This window comes from Ctenocephalides felis, unplaced genomic scaffold, assembly GCF_003426905.1.
Source record: "Ctenocephalides felis isolate EL2017-DRISC unplaced genomic scaffold, ASM342690v1 CF-g0.4_SCAFFOLD_01170, whole genome shotgun sequence".
In the NCBI taxonomy this organism is placed as follows: Eukaryota; Metazoa; Arthropoda; class Insecta; order Siphonaptera; family Pulicidae; genus Ctenocephalides; species Ctenocephalides felis.
This window is the reverse complement of record NW_020537324.1, coordinates 4,357,653-4,381,004: the sequence shown is the minus strand read 5'-3', so window position 1 is coordinate 4,381,004 and position 23,352 is coordinate 4,357,653. Positions and strand designations below refer to the sequence as shown.

General features: G+C 27.7%; 2 protein-coding genes across 2 annotated transcripts in view; both read left to right on the top strand.

Moving 5' to 3' along the window:
* The window catches only part of LOC113368005 (protein windpipe-like), a 110,785-nt gene that overhangs the window by 57,270 nt on the left and 30,163 nt on the right, over positions 1-23,352 (top strand). The window lies entirely within an intron of this gene.
* On the top strand, positions 6,511-10,426 carry LOC113366048 (probable 26S proteasome non-ATPase regulatory subunit 3). The gene is given in 11 exon segments (XM_026607599.1): positions 6,511-6,585; positions 6,849-7,034; positions 7,978-8,166; positions 8,245-8,412; positions 8,795-8,992; positions 9,059-9,163; positions 9,251-9,344; positions 9,347-9,429; positions 9,596-9,670; positions 9,749-9,970; positions 10,346-10,426. Coding segments are annotated over 11 exon segments (1,476 nt in total).

Below are 23,352 nucleotides of genomic sequence, written 5' to 3'. Positions count from 1 at the left end.
AATTAAAGAGTTGCCCCAGACGTCTTCGTGGTTATAAAATTCCCATTTACCAACGACGTAGCGGTAATTCTCGGGATTCTTCTACTATAATTCGCAATAATGGTTTTATTTCGGCAATTAGCAATACATTTGCAATATCATAATCGTTTTTTATTATAAAAACAAAATTTCCTAATGACACAGCGAGTGAGAACTGAGAACACTATTCGTCCATCAAGTCGACGTTCATCGCCTAAAGGTCGTCCAGCTTTTACTCTCTTATGTCAAAAACCCACACGTGGTCAGAGCAGTAACCGATACGAAGAAATATACAATCGATGGTCATTGTTAGTAGTACACACGATAATTATATTGTATTATTTATTTTGTTTTATTCAAGCATATTTTTGATAGTATAAGTTGCCACTGTGTTGCGCATTTAGTAAACAACTTACGCAAGTTTCTCATTGATTGAATCATTTTGTAGAAAAACATTTGAATTTGAATCTCAAGTGGATTAGAGTGAATTTTTTTGATGATTTTGAAATGCAATGCAGATAAAATAAGAGTCAGTATTTTTTCAGATATGTAGATCTTACTTCGAATCTGATCTTCTCCAATTTTAATCTTGCTTTTTTTCTTATTTCTAATTTTATTCAAATTCGACTCAAATTCTAACATTTATTTTCTAAGCAATTCTATATCAACAATTCAAATTCTATTTAATTTCAACTCAACATTCTGTCATTGTCAAGGATCTATCCGAGGATCGCTGGAGAAACGTGAGTCGGACACGTTACTGACTGAGTTATGCATTGTGTTTTAAAAATTACCATGTTACCAGTCTACTTGTGAATTATTAAATAATTAGGAAGTTGATTACTTTATCATTTATTACCATTAGATTTCCTCATATCATAGATGATAGTTTTAATGGTTCGCATAAATTATTCGCATACACGATAATAAATACGACAAACCGCTGTTTAGGTCACTTGTGCACTTAACAACACCATAAAACAGTTCAAATGAAAATTGTTAATTGTAGTTTATATGTTGTAATTAATTATAAATAGCTGAAAGGAATCGGGAAGTTCTAAACTGATTATGATAAAATTTAATACCCCAAGATGAACGCTGTGTTGATTTTAAATACTTGCGTTGGAAAGTCTAGTTTGAGATACAAATTTGATAACAAAATATGTAAACATTATATATCAACGTCATTATTTATATGCACATATGTTTATATTAGTTGATTTAAATTGCAGGTATTCTGTTCATAACAATGTGCTTGCAATTGAATCAAGAATATTTTAAGACGCACGCTCAACATCGGAAGTCTTACCCAGGGATCCCACATTCGCTCAGAATAATAATTTATATACATACACACTACTCAAAAATATATATTACAGGGAAAATATGCTAGATTCATTATACTAAAATATATTTCAATTGAAACTAAAAATAGTAAGAAAAAATTTAATTTTATAATGATCTACAGAATGCATTCACATCCGTACAAAGACTATTAATTTCTGAAGGAAAAGTTTGTTTTAGCAAAAAAAAATGGATTTTTTTATTTCATGTTTCCTGGTCATTTTAAGTCATTCTGAATCGGTTGAGACCAAATATAAATATCTAAATATGTATAAGTCGAGTGTGTGTGTGATCCAAAATTCGAATTTCCACAAAATTTTATCAAAAACTGCTGCACGAAAATCAAAAATTTAAAAGCCATTCTAGAGAACTAGAATTTGCATTGAGTAGTTATTAATTTAATTATAATTATTAGTTTTATCTAAAGTAGAAAGCAAATTGTGTAAGTGACTTTCAGAACGAAGGTCCTAAATAGATGATTTTCCAATTATTTGAACCTTGCATTCTAATATTGCGTTTACAAAATCGAATTGATGTGTGTTTTATATAATTTTAAAACAAAAAAATCACATTTTAATAACAGCAATTTTATATATGTTAAATAGTTTGTCTTCGTCTATTGACACTATTTGCAAAAAAAACGTGGTATGTATCTTAATTTCAACAAGCAATATTGATGATTAGAAATTAAAAAATAGTAATAATATATATGAACGACACTTATCTAAAGTACAGATATGCTATAATCAAATAAACCTTATAATACATTTATATTTGTTATAAGTATATTTTACTATTTAAATTCAATTTTAAACACAATTATGTCCGGTGCACAGAAATATTGTATTTGAGCGTTTGTATTTCATTTAACCCACGAAAAAGTCCAAGTAATGATTTTTATAACTGTTTCTACGTAATTTTGCAAAACATATTTTTTTTTACAACAAACTAAAGTGCTCATTGTAATAAACAACATCATCTGCCGATAATATTACGTTATATGGAAACTGGAATGTCGCATCCCACGCATGAGAAGGTATTTGGGGCGAGTAAATAAATACAACATGACGGTTTCGTACTAAGGAATAATGGTAGAAAATTACCTAGGATAAAATTTATACTTGTAAACCAAGGATTTGACCTTCTCTACATTCATAAATCTATAATTTTCACATTCTTACTTACCTTTGCTGCAGAGATTGGTCACAACTACTAGGCTGGGTAATGTTTTTTCCAAATTTGACTCAGTCTTCCTAAACACAGCTTGTAATTTACATGGAAATATATTTTGTTGCAAAGGAATTTGTCAAAGTATACCAAGAAGTGGTTGTTTTCTTTTTATCATGAATTTCATACTACTTTATATTCTTTAGCTGGTTGTGGGAAGAATTTATTTCGAACCACCTGTGAGACGCTGACTATATATGAATTTCAATTTATGGTAGTAATAAATTATTTTTTATATAAATCCTATATTTTATATATATATATATATATATATAAATTAATTCAAAATGAATATTGGCTGTAGTATTTATTTTGACAAATTCGAAAAAAATCTTAAATTTAGTTTTAATTCGTTACACTCTGACAAAAGTATATATATATATTATTTCAGACTTTCACTATAATGTAATAGTAATATTTTAATAGACATTTTGTTTCATGAAAATATTATATTATTATGTTCATATTTAATAGCGTTCTCTGTAAATAATTACTTATTTGAAAGTTCTCTATTTTCAAACAGAAAACTTGCTCGAAGCACGTATTTCAATAATTATATTTTGATATAAGCAATTACAATGTAATTACTATTTTCATCACATATCATAATTTATAATAGATCATTGTAACAACATATGATTTTTCAAATTTTCAATACCAAGAATTAATAAACTCTCTTTTAAAATAGTTTATATCAAAAATATTTATAATTAAAATTATAATGACAGAAAAAATGTAGTAACAACTAATGAGTACTATTAGCTAATTAACTATTTGCAAAAATTTATATAAATTTATCTTTATGCAATAATTAACAGAAGTAGAATTAATTAAGCTTTCGGTAAATTTGATAGCTATAATTATCATATTTTAACGTTTTATGGTTTATGATAATTATAATCATCAATGCAAATAAAAAATGAATATAATCATACTATCATAGACTTGAAATTCATTACTCAAGTTGACAGTTTATAACTCTTGGATTACAGTTAATTTTGCATATAAATTGTTATAGATATCTTAATTACTAAATAATCCTTTATATGGATGTAAAATTTTGATCATAGAAATATAATTTTTATGCAATCAAACTTCGTAGTTTGTATTTCTTTAATTTAATTTCAATCTATTTTATTGATGCGTTATAATAATGCTGCAGTATAAATATTTTTTGCAGTAAATATTTTTTATAATTAATATGTTCATTGTTATCCAGTTTTTATAACATTTTTGTAATTCTGATTGGATTAAGAACAAATCCAGTCTGACATGGAATTTAGATTTCTATAAATCATATTCAATTTTCAGAATAAACACGCAATGGTTCTTATGAAGATCAAGTAAATTGGCTGTAAAAAAATAATAAAATAATATAATTGGAAGGTAAATAACTATTATGATGAAAAAAATTAATGTTCAGATCTTAAATAAGATATAATTGAATAAAACTTGAATTATATAAATAAACATGATAGACATTATATTATTTATATATTTTTTTGCCTAAAAATGTAAAATACTCTATATATTTAGACAAAGTGGAAACGAATACTATTTTTTCAATGCAGAATTAATGAAACATGTTATTTGTTAAGCTTCAAATAAAATAGGTGTATGAAATCAAAATTCTTAAAGCTTAACAATTACCAATTTGATATCATTGCTAAATTCATAATTCTGTTTTTTATAAATTCAAACACAACAATATTTTATTACTTATCCCTTACAATGAGCATTTTTGCTTCCAAAAATCAAATTTTTTTTTGGTTGCAAAATTGCACAAAAAATTCTCTAACAAGTCTTGTTACCAAATAGGAAAAACACACATCAGCTGAAATCTCTATTATATTATTGTTTGCGATTTTGCGGTTGCGTGTCGCAATCAAAAGAGCCAACCTGGAACACCTTATTACCTGCAGGTATCACCTCGTCACAGACGCGGCAAAAACTGCCAAGTTGAATTGACGCAACTTATATGATGGCGTGATAATAAAATTAAAGAAATAATAGAAAAAAAAAACAAAAAATTATTGTACATCATCACCTTTTGGGGGGTCATCAGGGTTACGCGCAATCATGAAATATTTTTCGGTAATTAATTGATAGCGGGGAATAAAACCTAAAAATTAATATTTGCATGTGATAACAATGGTAAATCAAATATGAAGTATAATTTTAGGAGCAATAATTGCAATTTATTAAGTAGTATGAAAACTCATTAGTATGTTGTTTACTATTTACAAATATTAAAAACCAAACTTCATTAATAAAATTTACATATACACAATGCTATGAAATTAGATTCATGAGTATTCAAATTAAATTTAATGGCATACTATTACGTTTTATTTTATTTGTTTAAAATTTGTTAAATTCACAATTAACTAAAACATTTAAGTATGTAATTATTACATCCTAAATCTTTTTTGTTACACTAAGAATATTTTAAAAATAATCAAATGTAAAATCAAGGTTGATTTTAATGTCGATGCTATCTTTTCTGGATCTGAGCCAAAGGTCAATGTCAATCTTTATGTGGCATTTTGTTTCTTAACGAAATCACCGAATAATGTTAGAATTTTAGATTTGTTACTGTTTTATTTCTAAAAAAATCTAAGACTCTTATGCATGTTTGATTATAGTGTTCGCAAGTTTTTCATTTATTACCATAAAGCTAGAACAACTGCAATGCTAATATCTTCATTTCCTCTGTAACGACTGATTTTAGAATTAAGTTGATAACTATATTATTTTTTTATTATTTAGATGTAAGAAATTAATTAGCAAACTGTTATTTTATTACGTTATTAAAACAACCGTAACTATTTGCAATTTCTCTGAAAATGCGTTAAAATCAACTACTGACATTTAACTATTTTATGTAATGCAATAAAGTTCCTTTTGTTTTGTTTGGCAATAAATTATTCATTAATAACCCAGCTTGGCTATAAATATATACATGTGAATGTATAATTTACCATATTAAATTTTCCAATAAAATTTATATTATTTTTCAAATTAAATTTGATTTTTGAAAAAATTCCATTGTCTTACTTGTAGAATATCAGAACTATATAAGAATTATTTTTGTCTAACAAAATTTTCTAGGAATTCGTAACTCCAAAAATGACTAATTTTATGAACAAGACAAATATATCAAATGTATCTTTCAGAATATTTATTTTGCGGTTTGGATGTTTCATACAATCATGAATAATATGGATTTGAATTTAATCATAAAAATAAAATTATGATTTGTATTAAAAATGTCAATACCAGAAACCTTATTTCTGTGGCTAAAAAATTGATCAAAAAATTATTCTTACATAGTAATTTATTATTATTTATATATGTATGTTTGAATTTACTTTTGTAGTTTTTTGAGCGTATTAGTTTTGGATTAGAAACTTGTAAAAAATTCTTAGACAAATTTTGAAAGAAAATCATATTCAAATATATATGTGTATAACATTGTAATAGTACTTGATTAATAAATTTTAATAACAAACTTCAGAATTTCAGTTAAACCAAATAATTTTCAATATTTTTAAAATCAATTAAAACTAAACATTAAATCAAATGCATCACCAACTTATTACAAATAATCGTTGTTCTTTTATTTTTGTATATGCATCTGATAGTTTTTTATAATTTTCAACATCCTTACATAGAAATCATAGATTTTTTGTTAATTTTCAAATTACATATTCGATTTATATAAAAATACTAACATACGATAACAAATAAAAAAATTATTATTTAAAAATTATTTATTAATAAACAACATATGCGTGCGCATAACATCTAAATTTGTAAAATGTCAAAATCTGAAAAAAGTCAAAAACAAAAGTCTTGTAACATATGAAATTTAGAATTTATATCGCAATATAAATAAAAACTTATATTGCAATTAATATCATGGGTATGCCTGTGAAAGAAAACCTTTCCAATGATGAAATTATGAAGGAGCCTGTTGTTACTGCGAATAAAAATGTAAGTATTTAAACATTATTTATTTAAATTGTTGAAAATAAACGTCACAGATGTAAAGACAATATGTAATATATATTTGCTAAATAAATTTCATAATGAAACATTAAATTTTCTTGGTTCTATTTGACGCCTTCTAATAATGCAACTACCATTACCTTCAAATAATGAAGACAAAAAGAATGGCGTTACGTTGGCACACAAACAGTACAACTACAATCAAATTATTGATTATTTTAACGAATAATTATGTATCTATTTCACAGGTTTCCACATCTGAAGACATCCAGTCCGTAGTTTTGATGATTCGAGACCATGTCTCGACTATTAATAAAACCGTCCAGGCCGGAGAACAGGGACACATCAACAGGATTTTACGTGGTCTGGTGGCTACCAGGAAGAAGTTGAATCCTAAAGTTTTGGAACTTGCAGCGTATTACATTTACCCCTCGGTAAAACATAATTGATAATTGATTTTTAATCTAATCCGCAATTTTAATTACTATGTTGTCGATTTTTGTAGTAAACATCAAATTAAATAATTTCCAAGTGACTTGCATTTACTGTTAATGGCTAGAAACTAATATCGGTTGAGATTTATGACGAAACAGGTTTTATCATACGCAACTTATAAAATATAGTAATAAATAATAATATAAAACACTGCCATAAAATTTGTCGTCTTGGCGCTTGTAGAGTTTTTTATAGAAGTTAGAAAAAATAGTAGTTCTAAAATATTTTCCTTAATTTTTTAAAATCACCATAAATATTGATGTATTAGATGTTATTAAACGTACATTAGACACAAAATATACTTTTGATTTCTAACCAACAGTTTTACACTTATAATTAGGTAATAACCTTAATCAATTTCTATAAAAACTATTCTGAATACAAGAATATGCAAATAAAATTTCGGATCAATATATGATTCATACCTTTTCTTATTTCATAAATTTATCAAGCAAAATGAATGTTTATATTAACATAAAGATTACTGATTATAAACAGATACAAACTAATAAGATAATAGGTAACTAAACGAAATACCTGCTAAAAAAATTGGATTTTTTTATTTTTTTAAGAAGTACTCAAAGAGTGAAGACGAATTTTTTCTATGTTTTAAACATAGTTTTTTGGTTCGTTTTGATGTTTGTTGGGTATTTGAACTGGAAAATGTGTAATCTGTAAGGTAAAACGATTTTTTTCAAGAAGAGAACATCACATATCTTCGAATCGTAATAAAATAATTGAAAAATGTCAATAAATAGAAAAAAATAAACAAAAAAAGGTTTTAGCTCAGAATTTTAGTAAAAAATTTTATTTTCCAAGTTGCTTTTAATTTAATATCTGTTTTGTAAAAAAAAGTTTCTGAAGTGATTTTGTTCCCCTTAGAGTGAGATCAAAGACAGGCTGTTGACTATAATAGTGCCCGATCCAAAGCAAAAAGTGGTACTCAAGCCAACAAAATCTATGACCAGTATCTCAATGCCCATTCCCGAGGTGGACGCCTACTTTCGCCTTTTGATGCTAATAAACGCCATCGACGAAGACAGACTAGAGGACGCCAAACTCTGCGCCAAGGTACCGTAAATAGAACTGTTTTCCATGTGAAAATTCGAGTAATGTGTTTATGTGCATTTGTGCATTTGTGCACTTCAGGCCGCCTCCGATGTAATAGCCGAACAGAACCGACGCAGTCTCGACGGAATAGCGGCCAGGATTTATTTCTATCTGTCCAGAGTCGCTGAACTTCGGGGCGAATTGAGCACCTTGCGGGCGCCTCTGCACTCCAGACTTAGGACTTGCACGCTCCGAAACGACTACGAGGTAATAAAGGATAGATGATAAATTATAGATTAAATTTTTACACTTTTTTCAAATGAGTATCCAACTACAATACATACAAAAACCCTTAAATATTGTATTTCCTAAGGGTATCTGATACAAAATCTGCCAGGATCAGAAGTTTCCACCTCATCAATTAGCCAAGTCTTTGTTTGAATTTAGTGCAGGCTTTTTTGAAAACTTACTTTTTGTTGCATCTATAAAATATATAAATGGTTACAATATGTCTTTTTACCAAAAAAATGAGTTTGGTGTTTTAGATCAGCTTATACTCACGAATTCAAATTAGATTCTCATTGGAATTATAAAAATTTTATTCAATATAATTTTTTAGTTAGTTTTAATTATTATGATTTTTTTCCAGGGTCAAGCTGTGATTTTGAATTGTTTACTCCGTAATTATTTACACTACAATTTATATGAACAAGCTGACAAGCTCGTCAGCAAAAGCACTTTTCCCGAATCTGCAAGCAACAACGAATGGGCCAGATATTTATTTTATTTGGGCCGAATTAAGGCAGCTAGATTGGAGTACAGCGCTGCACATAAACATCTGGTCCAGGTAAAAAAAATTGATTGACTAAAATTGATTGAAAATTATATAGTATTATATTGTATATTTTTACAGGCAATGCGTAAAGCACCACAATGCGCTGCTCTTGGGTTTCAATTGATTGCCCAAAAATTGGCTATTGTTGTTGAATTACTCCTAGGCGATATTCCAGAGAAACAAGTAATAATTTACTTTACTAAAAAAAATTTAGAATTCAATAGAAGTATAGTCAATAGCGGTAAATTTAAAATTTTCTATTTTTTTTAGGTTTTTCGCCAACCAGGACTGAGGCGTTCTTTATTCCCTTACCTCCAATTGACAAAGACCGTCCGGATGGGAAATCTTCAGGCTTTCGGCGAAGTTTGGACCAGTTTTCCAACCAGTTTCAAGCTGATAATACTTGTTCCTTAATTCTACGCTTGCGAAATAATGTCATAAAAACCGCGGTAAGTATATTATTATATGGTAATTTTGTTGTTGATAGCATATATAAATGATATTAAGAATATTCAATTCAATAATCAGTGTAAAAATATATTGGTTGCTCTGATAAAAGTCTTAGATATATTATGATAAATGAGATTATGATAATGGAAGATTAACATCTTCCAGATCCGGTCAATTGGCATGGCATATGCAAGAATCACACCAGCAGATGTTGCAAAAAAGCTTGGACTTGACTCTAAGGTAAGTAAAACTAGCGTTTGGCCCATTTTTACTTTAATCTATTACAATTACAAATATTTCTAGTTTTTTTATTTACAGGAAGATGCCGAATTTATGGTTGCCAAGGCGATTCGAGATGGAGTAATTGAGGCGACGATAGATCCTGAATGCGGTTGCATTAAAAGTAAAGAAACTGCCGATATTTATAGGACACGAGAACCCCAGCTTGCTTTTCATGAAAGGATCTCATTCTGTCTCGATTTGCATAATCAGAGTGTGAAAAGCATGAGATTTCCACCTAAGAAACCGGTATCTAATTTGGTAAGTTCAATTTCTTTATTTGACTGACTTTTACTGCTTTTCTCAAATTCGGCAGCGCAGCTATCACATCAGTTATGTGCATCAATCACAATTTTATTTATTTTTAAATCATAACATCTTTATAAACTTTTTACTGCTTCAATATGCGGGTTCTTCAATTACAAATTAGATCAATTTCTCGCATTCCAAAAGGCCAGGTGCAAATAAATTAACGCGTCTCGAAAACGTCTTGCAGATGCAAAAATAATCAAGTGAACTTGATGGTTTATTCTTGCATGAATGTTTTTACACGAATGTAAACATTTTTATTTGAAAGTGGTTGAAAATAAATTAAACTGTTTATTATTGTATATCTAAATATATAAATCGTTTCAGACTTTGCCTATTTCAAAAGAACAACAATTCTTAGAAATCGTACAAGAACTGTCTGGAGATCCAGATGAGGACGATTTTTAAGATATTCGTTATTTGTTGTATGTATGTACTCATCTTAATTTAATAAATAAATAAATAAAATCTCTACAATGTCATCTCTGCAATAAAAAAAATTATTCATAAAAATAATTACAAATTGTAATAAACGTTGTTTCAACGTTGTTGACAAAGTAAGTACTCTATATCATATAGTTATTTTATAGAGGCTTGTGTAATTTTAAATTATTTAGATTTCTATAAACTACTAGTGCATTACATTCTACATAATATCAATATTATAAAATGCAGTTTTACCACTACTTTACCATGTTAATAACAAAATAGATTACAACAATCGATTACTGAAATGATGTCATATGTTTTGTCCCATTTATATAAATTAACAATCATTGCTCCACATATGCATATGAATGAATGATTTAGCGATATTTATAGAAATAATTCAAATGCATTAACTTCTGCATTTTTCTTGGTAATTCCTCGAGTTTGTCTTGAGGTCTCGGCTCAGGCGCATTTCTTCTTCGTCATTCTGGATAAAAGCACTTATTGTTCTAATTGAAAACAATTATTTAGCTTTGTTTTACAGGCAGACGAAGTACAATGCATATTTGACTTATCTGTATTTATTGATTTTATAAACCAACGTCATTGTCGAGTGATTATAAAAAACTATAACAATTAGTATTCTGTGCACAATGTTTATTGGGATTTTGTTGTATGGCTTACCTAAAGCATCGACTCGTTGCTGAGCTCGGAAAACGGACAGAGAACGTAAACCTTGGGTAAAGAACTTAAATTTATTTATGTAGATTATAAATAATTCGTGTAAACATAATATAGTGCATATTAGTGAATCTAATTTAAGTTTGCAAGCATGAAATATTTTTTCACAACATTTGTCACATTATTTTGTATAATTTTGTATAATTTTGGGGATTGAATAATTATTCTGACATGTTTAATATAGAGAATTTTTCACATATGCTATTAAATCACGATGATGTTGATTAGAAAGATGTACTTATGTGATGTTCTTTAGGAAATTTTACCCGCTATATTTTAGCTTACCGTAGGGTCAGTTATAGTAATCGCGAAAAAATCAAAAATACATTTTTTTTTTAATCTTTACGGTTCAAAACTCTCTGAACATATTGGCATACCTTTTAAAAAAAATTGATCTATATGTGTATGTATGTTTAGACACATTTTTTTAATTTTTTTTCTATTTGTTCAAATTTTTAAAAATATCCATGGATTTTTAAACAAAGTTTAAACAAAGACTGTCCACGATTTCGAGAGCATGGATCATCCAAGTGAAATGATTCAAAACATATATGGCTTGTGTTGACGGTGTTAAAAAATGTATACTTTTTGAGGAAAGCCTAGCTAAGTTTCAAAATATTGAAAAAAAAATCAAATTTCTTAGAGTTTTAATAAAATGTCAATAATTTTTGAAAAATTCAATCAATGTTTTTAAAAAATCTCATAAATTTCAAAATTGGTATAAAAATCATTCAAATCAATTCAAATAAAAATATATTGAAAATGAATATAGAATTTTGTCAGAATTTTGTAAAATGTACAAACTTTGTCTGAACATTTCATTATATCAAAAATTCTGAGGTTTTCCAATATATTTAACCTTCATTATTCAGCTTCAAAATGTCATATATTTCTCATTATTTGAAATATGAGTTAAGGACCCCAGAACAGAAGAATTCATTTTAATTTGAGTGGATTAGATTTTCTTTTATATATGTATATTACTTGCAATTTGCTTAAGGCCACGATTCAAATTCATACCTCATGTATTGTTGATTGCTGATTATCTCGACCATTTATATATATTTCGTTTATGTATATTTCGTTCAACTTTAAGATTCTTTGGAGCCTAAATTTGATATTATCGATCTCAATCTAATATTTTTGTTAAGATTTTAAGATTCTTTGGTACCTCATCATGGTGTTGTCGATGGTCTCTATTACCTCCGTCTATATATATATTATATTATATGTATTAGGGTAATCTGGATGTTTCAATTTCCCTTGTCCCCACAGGGACTCAAATGCTTCTAAATTGATAATAAAAATTTTCTGAAAATTTGAGATCTTAATATTAATTTTAAGATAGTCTGCACTCCAACCAAAGTTTCTATGGAAATAACATGGGTAAGTTTAAGTTCCATTTGTTTTATAACTTAGCGACGAGTATATATATAAAAGAACTAGATAGAATAACATTGTATTTGCTTATTAACTTCCCGTAGGGCAAGTTATAGTAATCGCAAAAAAATCGAAAATGAAAATTTTTATATATCTTTACGTTTCAGAGGTTTCTGAACATTTTGGCATACCTTAGAAAAAATGGATGTATGTATGTGTGTGTGTGTGTGTATGTGTGTGTGTGTGTGTGTATGTATGTATGTGTGTGTATGTATGTGCGGATACAAATTTTCGTCGACGATTTCGGGAACACGGATCAACCGATTTGAATAATTCAAAAAACATTCGATCCGTATTGATAAGGAGACGTGCTGATTAGTTTTTGGCAAAGGCAGGTCAAGCCGTTCCGAAGATACGGGGCAAAAAGTTCCGAAAACGATAACTCAGTTTTTAAGAGAACGGAGCTTCCGATTTTAATAATTCAAAAAACATTTTATTTGTATTGACAAGATGAAGAATCGATACAACTTTCATGAAGGTAGGTCCAGCGGTTTCGGAGATATAGAGGAAAAAGTAAAAAAATGAGCCATTTGGCGGTCAAAAATGATCATTAGACAAATGCACATCAAATTATCAGACATTTTATAGAGATTTTAACAATAAGTATACATTTTGTTAACATTCCTATGGGTTCCGTACCAATGCTTATGCGTTAGACAGCGACGCGGCGCTTACGCGCTTTATATTTTGTCCCTATGTAGTTAAAGCAGTACGATTGCTTTGAAAAAAAAGATCTTCCACAATATGTCAAAATGAAGAAAAAAAAATTTTTTTCAAAAAAAAAAAATTTTTAAAAAAAAAAAATTTTTTTTTTTCAAAAAAAACTAATTTTTTATCCAATTTATAGTTTCTCAAAAATCTTATTTTTTCAAAGTAATTTTTTTTCAAAAAATTTTAATCGTTTTACAAAAAAATAATAATTTTTGGTACGGGAAGTTCCAGCAATTTGCCTTAAGGCACGATGCCCTAATTGCCTTAAGACAGAATTCCACTTACAGCTAGTTTTGATCATAATCATAGTGCTTAGTTCTGATTTTTTCAATATCCTTCTAGTACTTTTATTAAGATTTAGAGATCCGTCACCATGGTGCTGTCGATGGTCTCTATTACCTCCGGCTCGAACTGTTCCCCACCCCGGCATATTCCTAAAGCATGCGGTCACATTGACGGCCATGTTGCTCCGCCGAGCCGTCGACTGCGTTTTGTTCCATTTCAGTTCAAACTTTCAACAGGTGATGTGAGTAATTTTAATGCGCTGCTAGTGTTTTTTTTTAAATGTAAGTTTTAATTAATTACATACATATACCACATAATTAACTAATGTGTTTCTGTGTAAATCATATTGTTGAAGTGTACATTCAAAGGATTATTTGGTAATATTTATTTTATTTACTTGCGAGTTGTGCAGACGCTTTTATGATCTTTGTACATAGAACGGTGTCTGCGCCCACACACGTATACCTGTCATGGCTTATACAATAATGCTCGAACAACGTTACATGTTTTTTATAAAAAAAAATGTTGTGTTTTATTTTATTCTAATATTTTCCGGGGACTTTTGGAGTACACCTTGCTTTTTATCTCGGATATTTAATGACATTTTCTGATAACGTTGTTTGCGCGTGATTGTTGTCGCCGTCGTGAGATAAAATGGAAATATAATATGTATGTTCACATGCAGGCTTTAGAATTATCTGTAAATTTGGTGCCCAAAGATTTTTTAAGCTGAATTGATTTGAATAATACCTGTTGCGAGGTGATAACTAGATACTGGTTGCGTCATTTGGTAGGTGCAAAATTTGAATACAAATTTTGTGCAAATACCAACACGGACGGTCATAGAATTTATTACATTTAGTCTATCATTGATTAGACCTATGATTGATTAATCCATTATTCAAAATTTTAATATTTCAATAGAATTTCAATATCTTATCTTTTGAATTCTCATTTGAATCTAAAAATATAGAGATAAAGCTAGATTATTGATGATGATACCGTTCAATGGACTATTGTAAATATGTTTTTCGCTTGATATCAATTAAACCATTCGCGATAATTTGTATTATATATTTTTCCATATAAATTTAATTTGCATTCATGCATGAGTTCATATAAAATATTCTCAAGCTTGCACTTTCTATATCTAAGAGCTTGTTTCTATTTCATCTTAGTTTTATTGATTTCCTGAAGGAAAAGTTTGTTTTCGCCAAATTTGCTAACTTTATGATTCAAGTTGTTCTGAATCGTTTGACACCAAAAATGTGTTAAAGCCAAATTTGACTTCCATCGACGTTTCTTCAAAAACGGTTGCAATGATTTGAAAAATTGTTATTTAATGGAACTCAATAAGAATTCGTGACCTAATTAACCTATTTATCAATCCATCATTTTATCTGCCTACCAATTCACCTGTTAACCGTTTCTATATGTCGACCAATTTACCTATCAACTTGTTTATCTATCTAACAGTTGTCCTGTCTACCATTTTACATATCTTCCAGTTTACTTATCCACCAGTTTAGATATCTACTAATTTACCTGTCTACCTGTTCATCTCCACGTATTTGTTTAAAAATCTATATATCTGTTTATCTATTTATCTGTCCACTAGTTTACCTGTCCACCAGTTTACCTGTCTACCAATATACCTGTCAACATGTTCATCAGTCTACCAATTTAGCTGTCCACCAATTTAACTGTTCAATGATTTACCAATAAGGATTCGTGTTGATTAATCATTTTGCGAAATGATCGTCCTAGCCGTTTCTTTATAATTAGTAGATAACTGCAAAACTTGTTGCCAAAAAATCTTGAAACGATTTTGAAAATTTGAAGTTTGAAGGATATTACTAGGGAATTGTGCTGATTAGTTTTTGGTAAAGATTGGCCAGGTCATTTCTTCGCAATTAATTATTGAAAGGTATAGTTTCGATGATTTTAATGAAACTTTTTGACGATAGAATTCTTAGTCAGTTCTCAGTGAGTTCTCTCACTTATTAAAATTAAAGTTTGCGATAATGAGCTTTATTTGAAAAGTTGCCAAATCTCTATGGTTCTTGATTAAGTCGATCATTTACTCATATAAAGATGTTAATCCGTTACACCTAGTTTATAAAATATTTTAACTCTAATCTCATTTAATTATAATTCTGTTTTTACCAAATGTTTAGAAGCTCACCCATAACAGAAGATTATCTCAACATTTCAGTTACCTACAATTACGCAATCGAAATTAAAGAAATTCTAGGCTTTTTAATCGTGTCATTAATGTTTCGACATACTTTTTATACTTGTAAAATTATTTTTATGAAATTATTGACAAAATTTCATAAGGTGATAAGATAAGGTATATATAAGATATGTAGTTCACTCGTTCTATTTTTTTACCAGGTGATGCATGAATGAATCCATTTTTCTGAGAAACTAGATGTCGGTAGTTTGTCATTGTTTGTTTAAAAATTTGTCCTTGGTGTAATTATATATACTTAAGACCCCATAATATAAATATTAGGACTTACATATATACATACACATGTGTATATATATATATATATATATATATATACCATCTATTAATAAACCAAGTTCATATTTTTGTTGTCCTAATTATTTGGTTTATTTTTACCTGGTGCAAATGCGCTTCGTTCTACAAACACGATTTCAAAAAATATCGAATTTATACAGAAAAGGCTGAACTTGTATAGATGTCCGTTAAAAAAGCTTTTTTGTTTCTGTTTATACATTTATTACAATCTGAAAAATCATTACATATAGAGTACAATTTTGATTTTTTCCCCAACGATGAATTCCAGACATTTATTCAAATCTAATTGTAGCTCTCAATATCAGCAAATACAAGTATGAGCAATCTTTAATAAAAAGTGCATACATTTTGTTCTTGAGCAAATAAAATTCAGAAATAAACAATGGAGTACTCGACACGAGTGCCTCTTGATTGAAATGAATAATACATACCACGAATTTAAAAATAATATCAAACAAAAGGAATTTAATAAAGAAAAACGTCATTTGAGGCATAGAAAATTGATTATTTTATCAATTGATTGATTTCCAATATGAATCACGTTTCTTAAAGGCGTGAGTTTTTTTTTATCTCAATTTGTAATGCTAAGAAAATCAAAAATTGATAAAAATATGCAGCTGTTTGTTTAGTTAATCAATGCAGTTTGATATTGAGATTGATTCAAATAATATATGAAGAAAATCGATAAAAAATAAACAAATTCGATTAAACTTGCATTCACAATGGATTTTATCAAAATATGGAGTAATAAAGTACATATCAATTTTACTACCTATTAATTTATATAGTTTATGAAAACTTCAAATCGATATGTCTAGATAAAGTAAATTTATATTTTAGTCAATCCTTGTGCATTTTGATTGTAGAAATTTTTCTATAAATAGTGCACAATATTTATTTTAATGGGTAATAAAAGTACTAATCTGATTAAATATTGCATATTGAAATATTCAATCAATATAAATGTGATATTTGACTTTTATAAAATAAATTGGAAAATTTATTAAACTCTATATTTTTATTAGATTTATAAAAGTACATCATCGCAATTATTATTATTTAAAATGCAAATATATACCCAAAGAATTTTTTTAATCAAGACGAAAAATAAACTATATAAAAAGTAAATCAATATTTGTAAGGAGCAAAAACAGCAACAAATAAATAACTTCTTTATATTGTAGTACAAACAAACATGCTTAAGTATGTAAATATTTATACGGCATAATAATTTAATTAAATAATATTTATTGTGATTGCAATTTCAATATTTATAAATTGTATTATATTTAAATAATTTAATAACTACTGTAATTGCATATCGATTTTCAAAACATAAATTGAGATAAACTTTATACTAAAAAGCTTCTGATCGATTGGGTAAAAGTTGAGGGCAAAAATGGTTAAGGGGTTGGTTGTGGCTTTGTGTGTGATAATTTATATATATATATATATATATATATATATATATATATAATATGTAAAACTAAATGAACTCATGTTCACCCCATGTGGAATTCAGATTTTCGCAATAATAAGCATTTGCATTATGACATATAATGATATGTGAAGAGATCGGGACAAACGGGCTTGGCATATAATCTTTAAGGCGGATCTATTCAGAGACTCTTCTTCTTAATATTTATATCTCTATACATATATATATAACATATATATATATATATATATATATATATATATTATATTTCTACTATATTTGTATCTTTTGCTTATTTTAAAGCATCACTAAATAAGTACGTGAGCTTGCAAGTTTGTATGAAAGAATTGCTGTGTGTGTATATGAGCTTTTGTACGGCCAATAATAATATCAATAAATATAGAGTCTTATTATTTTATTTTAAAAATGTGTTTCAAATAAGTGAACCAATGCTACAAAACTTTTTTAAAATGTAACATAATAATCTGATTATTTCAATAGTTGATTCAACAAAAGCATTATTAAAATTCGTTGCAAATTAAAATTCTTTACGCGGTTTGGAACAACATTGACTCTACCTAAATAATTTATTTCCGCATGTATTTTTTTTTTAATTCATAAAAGGATTCTTTGAATTTAACTGATTATATAAATCGATATAAATAAAATTTGGAATTATATTTAATACATATAAATGTTCGGCTATTGCTATACCAATTGGTAAATGATGTGTCAATGTTTTATTTTATAATATATGCAAAAGATCTTGACATCATCTAAATAATTTACTTCCGCATGTATAATTAACATCATCTCTCTCTTAATAGGTCTCTATAATATAATTGATATTAATTGACTTCTTTAATATCAGTAAAAAAAATTTTTTGAGTTAATTGAATTTGAGTTAGACTAAAATGCAACAACAAGTTCTTGATTAATAATAACCATCACTAGGAAATGTATGACGATTTTGATTTTAAAAAAACTGCTAGAATGTTCTGTATTAATATATGTAAAAAATTCGCTACATTAGCTTAATATGTAAATAGATTTATTCAAGTTAATTCAATTTTGCATATCATTAATGACAATATTGCAACGCAGACATCGGAAACCTAAGAGAAAAACAAGGTACAAAGGTAGATTTTGTTGAAATTCAATACTTTTAATAATAGAAATATAATATAATATAATACACACATATATATATATATATATATATATATATATATATATATATTAAAGTTATTAAATATCTTCTATAATCCATTTTATTTTTCAATCTTTAAACAATTTCACGTGAATTAGTCAATATCTTTATAAAATCAAATGGTTTGTTGCAGTGTTGCTTGAATTTGTAATTGCTTTTATTATAAAAATGTGATTTACTTTTGTATTCATGAATTTTTTTTATTGAGAAACATTCGTATGACTTCTGTTTTCTCTGGAATATTTTTTTCTATCATTAAATTTCAATATTTCTATTAAAAATGAATACTAAATGTAATGAAATTAAATGTGTTGTCATTCTATTTATATTGTAGAAAACGTTAATCAGTATTTTATATCGTATTCTCCTCCAGAATCATTTATTGTCTAATAAAAAAATTCGTAATATTACTCAATAAGGAATAATCAGTTGTATTAAATGATATTTTGTAAAGTAATATTGGTTCAGCTTCATTTTATTTAATTAAATTTGTTAGAATTTGTCTTCAAATAAATTCAGATATTGAATCTTCTGAAATTGTACCTAAGCAGATATCTTTCATTGATGTTTCTATTTTATTAGGAAACAATGTTTTATTTATTAGTACTTCAACACGAGATATCAAGCAGTAGTAAATTTACAATATAGAGAAAAATACAAGGGTATGAAAAGTTTTTAACTTATAGATTTTTTTCCTATTTTTTTAACTTTCTTTAGAGTAAGTTATAGTAATCGTTTAAAATGGAAAATATTTTTTTTGCATATCTCTAAGTTTCTGAGTTTCTGAACATTTTGACATAGCATAAAAAGATGAATGGAAGTGTATGTATGTGAGAAATGAATGGAAGTGTATATATGTATAGATAAACTTTTTGTGCACGTTTTCGCGAGCACGTATTACCGATTTGATTGATTCAAAAGGCAATCGTTTCCTATTGATGGGGAGACGTGTTGATTAGTTTTTTGCAAAGACAGTTCTAGCCGTTTTGGAGATACGGTGCAAAAGGCGCAAAAAATCAGTTATTAAGAGAACGGATCATCTAATTAAAAAATCTGATGAGTTTTTGGGAAATGATGAGTTTTTGGGAAAGTTTTATTTTTTTGCGAAACAACTTTTTAAAAACAACTTTCTAGACCATTCCAAATGAAAAAATATCATCATCATCAGAAACAATTTGATAAAAAATAATATGTAGAAAGAACAACCAACCAACAACCAAAAGCATAATCGCAACAGCTCCTAGGAGTCCCCAAATTTTGATTCAGAAACAATTAGAAAGAATCAAACTGTGTATGAAAGCAAATACTTTTTGTCCATTACTGTTATCTTTTATATTTTTTTTCTATTGAGAAACTATGGTTTAGCATCTCGGTTTCTTTGTGAGGCAGATGACGGTATGACGGCATGTTTGTTTGTGTTGAGTGTTGTGTGTTCCGTGCATTGCTCATGGCCTTCGCTCTCGGCCACGAGTTTAAACGGCATCCAAATGAAATCCACATATTTGGAAGTATACATACATAAATGTATTTATTTCGGGTTACATTCAACTCTTCTGCTTGTTCATCATCAAGGAAACCGACACGATATAATAAAATCAGTTCTTAATCCACCATTTAACTTTTTTACTGGTTTATCATCTAAAGGTCAGGGAACTGGAGTAAATTACCCGAAATGGGGTAAAAATGGGATTTTAGGGGGTAAGAAAATTTTACTAAAAAGTATGCATTTTAATTGATATTATTGTATTTGCTGCGTAGTTGACCGCATGGGGGTAATTTCTCTTTGTCATGGGGCTAGTATCAACCTAGGCAAAAAAAATTGGGTATTGATTAAAAAAGTTTCCTGAACGCTGATCTAGAGCTACTGGTGATGCTTAGGAATTTTTTTTAAAATCAGTCAGACGTCAATCTCTCCAATTCAAATTAATAGTTTAATAGCTAATACAAACTTTTAATAATATTTATATAACACATTAGTTACCGAAGATATAAAAAAAAATTATCACATGGGCCATGGCAACTTTATTAGATAATTTGTTTAAAAGTGCATCAAGGCGCCTAACGTATCAAAGAAAATTTTTTTTGCCAAAATTCCTCTATTTTTATGTCACACATATATGATTAACTTGTTAAGTAATGTACATTTTTAAGATTTTTTTATTTGTTATATCTTAGTCCTATGTATGTATTATAAGATATTTCAAGTTACATTCTTCACTTTTTATTCATAGTCTCAAGGCAACCGTTCTGTTTTCTCCGAAATTTTGGGAAATTTCCGATTACTCACATAGAATCTCTCAATTTCACATTTATATTTTTAATCTACATCTTTCAAAGTTCGCATAGGTAAAAATATATAAATTTGGAAGTTATTTCGGGTTACATAGAAAATTCTTCAAGATATTTGCATTCAGGCTAATCTGTGATTTTCTGAGAACCTTGGGAAATTTTCAATTTATAGATTAATTATTCTACTCATATTAATATGAGAAAAATAGCATACAAATTTAAGTAAAAATATGGAAAAATGATAAATAATGACGATAAAATTTATAACTATATATAGAGTACAGTTTCATGAAAAATTTAATATTTCCTTACAATTTTTGTATATGTGTAATCTTTGAAGTGTACATATTTAACTAATTTGAAGTAATACGTTTAGGCAATTTCATTAACGTCTCAAAGGTTTATGTTTTCATCAAAATCCGATTTGCTAATTTTATTTAATCTCGACGTTTCAAGCCATTCTGAATCGAATGAGACCAAACTTAAGAAAAGTATGTTTGTATGTATGTATGCATGTGTGTATGTGAGCCGATTTTTATTTATACATTTATTGATAAGTTCAGATCTTTTCATTTCTTATTTATTATATTTACCTTTGGATTTGCCTTTGGTAATTACATTTATATATTTTTTTAATTTCTTTTGCTGGCCAAGAAATTAATTTATATGTTTTAACTGTAAATAATATCTGCTTTAATATTTTTAATCTACAAATAATATTACAAATAATTATCAGAAAACAAAGCAAAATTCGTGAAATGAGAATTTTGATATGATTTCAATAATTCTCTGTTTCTGTATAACTCTCTTGAACAATTAAGAACAAGGTTAACCTTTGTTTTGTATTATTTTATTATTTTTTATTAGTCATTATAAATGACACAAAGGATGATACCTTCAAAAGTACATAAAATTGAAAAAAAATCACATTATATATCAAGATACATCTTCTTCTCGAATAAATGCCGACGGCTATTCTCGCCCACTATGATTCTTCACTAAATTAAATATGTCATTTAGTTCTTGGTAAATTGTTTTCATTTCATAATTCAGGATATTGTTTAAATTATTTTTAAATCATAATTAGGCCACGAATTTGTTGCATTTGCCTCAGAGAGGATATTGCCTGGATAGATTTAGGTAATATTAAATTGTATTAATACAAATTTTGTTTTAAAATTCTACCTTTGGTTTTGTCTGAATTGATTGTATGAATTTATAACCATCCGGATTTTTAAACCAACTAATTATATATAAGTTTTTATTTTTATATATGTCTTTTCTAATTAATTTTAAAGTTTCTATCCAGTTCTGATCTGCACATTAAAGTAAAGTGCAGAAAGAATTTTTCGAGAATTTTTAAAAGAAAAAAATTATTTACGACCTGTACAGGTAGTTTCGAACATCCATCTTCTTCCTGAACAAACGAAACCAAAGACGCTAAATACCAGCAGGGCTGAGAGAACTTAATCTTTTAAATTTCGATATAAAGGAATATTAGTAAATATATGATTAATTCATTTTATGAATTAGATATTTATTTGCAAATATTTTGTTTATTTTAAACAAATTTAAATCTTGTTCAAAAGTCTTCAGTTTTGTTTGTACTTCTTACGAACCTTTATATTTTATATGAGAAGATCAAGATTTTTCAACTTGGATTTTTTATTTAAAAGTGTTTCTACATTTTGGGGATTTTGTTCGTGTCGTTTTCCAGGAAATGTTATTATGTAATTTTTTTTTACATTTGTACACTTTTTAATTAAAAATTTAAAGATCCTTGAAATCACAAGAAACATAATTAATAGAAATTTTATGTACCTATGTACCTGAAGCATGACATCTAAAATACAGATTCTATCTTATAGAGAGGACAACCATCGGGTTGCCTTCTAATCTATCATATAAATACTTACTCGTTCGTCCTTTTCACACCTCTATCTCCAAATACCTGTACCTCACAGGTACAAATTCACCACAAATGTACTTTTATGTCCATGAATGAATTCATACTGGCAAAAGCGTATCGCCTCCTTCAAAATCTTCTTCTGAACCATAAGGAAGTAATTTTTCCAAGTAAAAATTCTCAGTTTTTTTTTGTTTCGAGAACAAACATTTGAGAACCTTTGATGGTTTTATTCTATTTCTGAAGGGCATGTACGTGTGTGGTAAAAGGATAAAACAGTCGGAACGATCTTTAAAGTTTGCTGGTGACTTTTCTAAGAATTATCGTCAGTGGG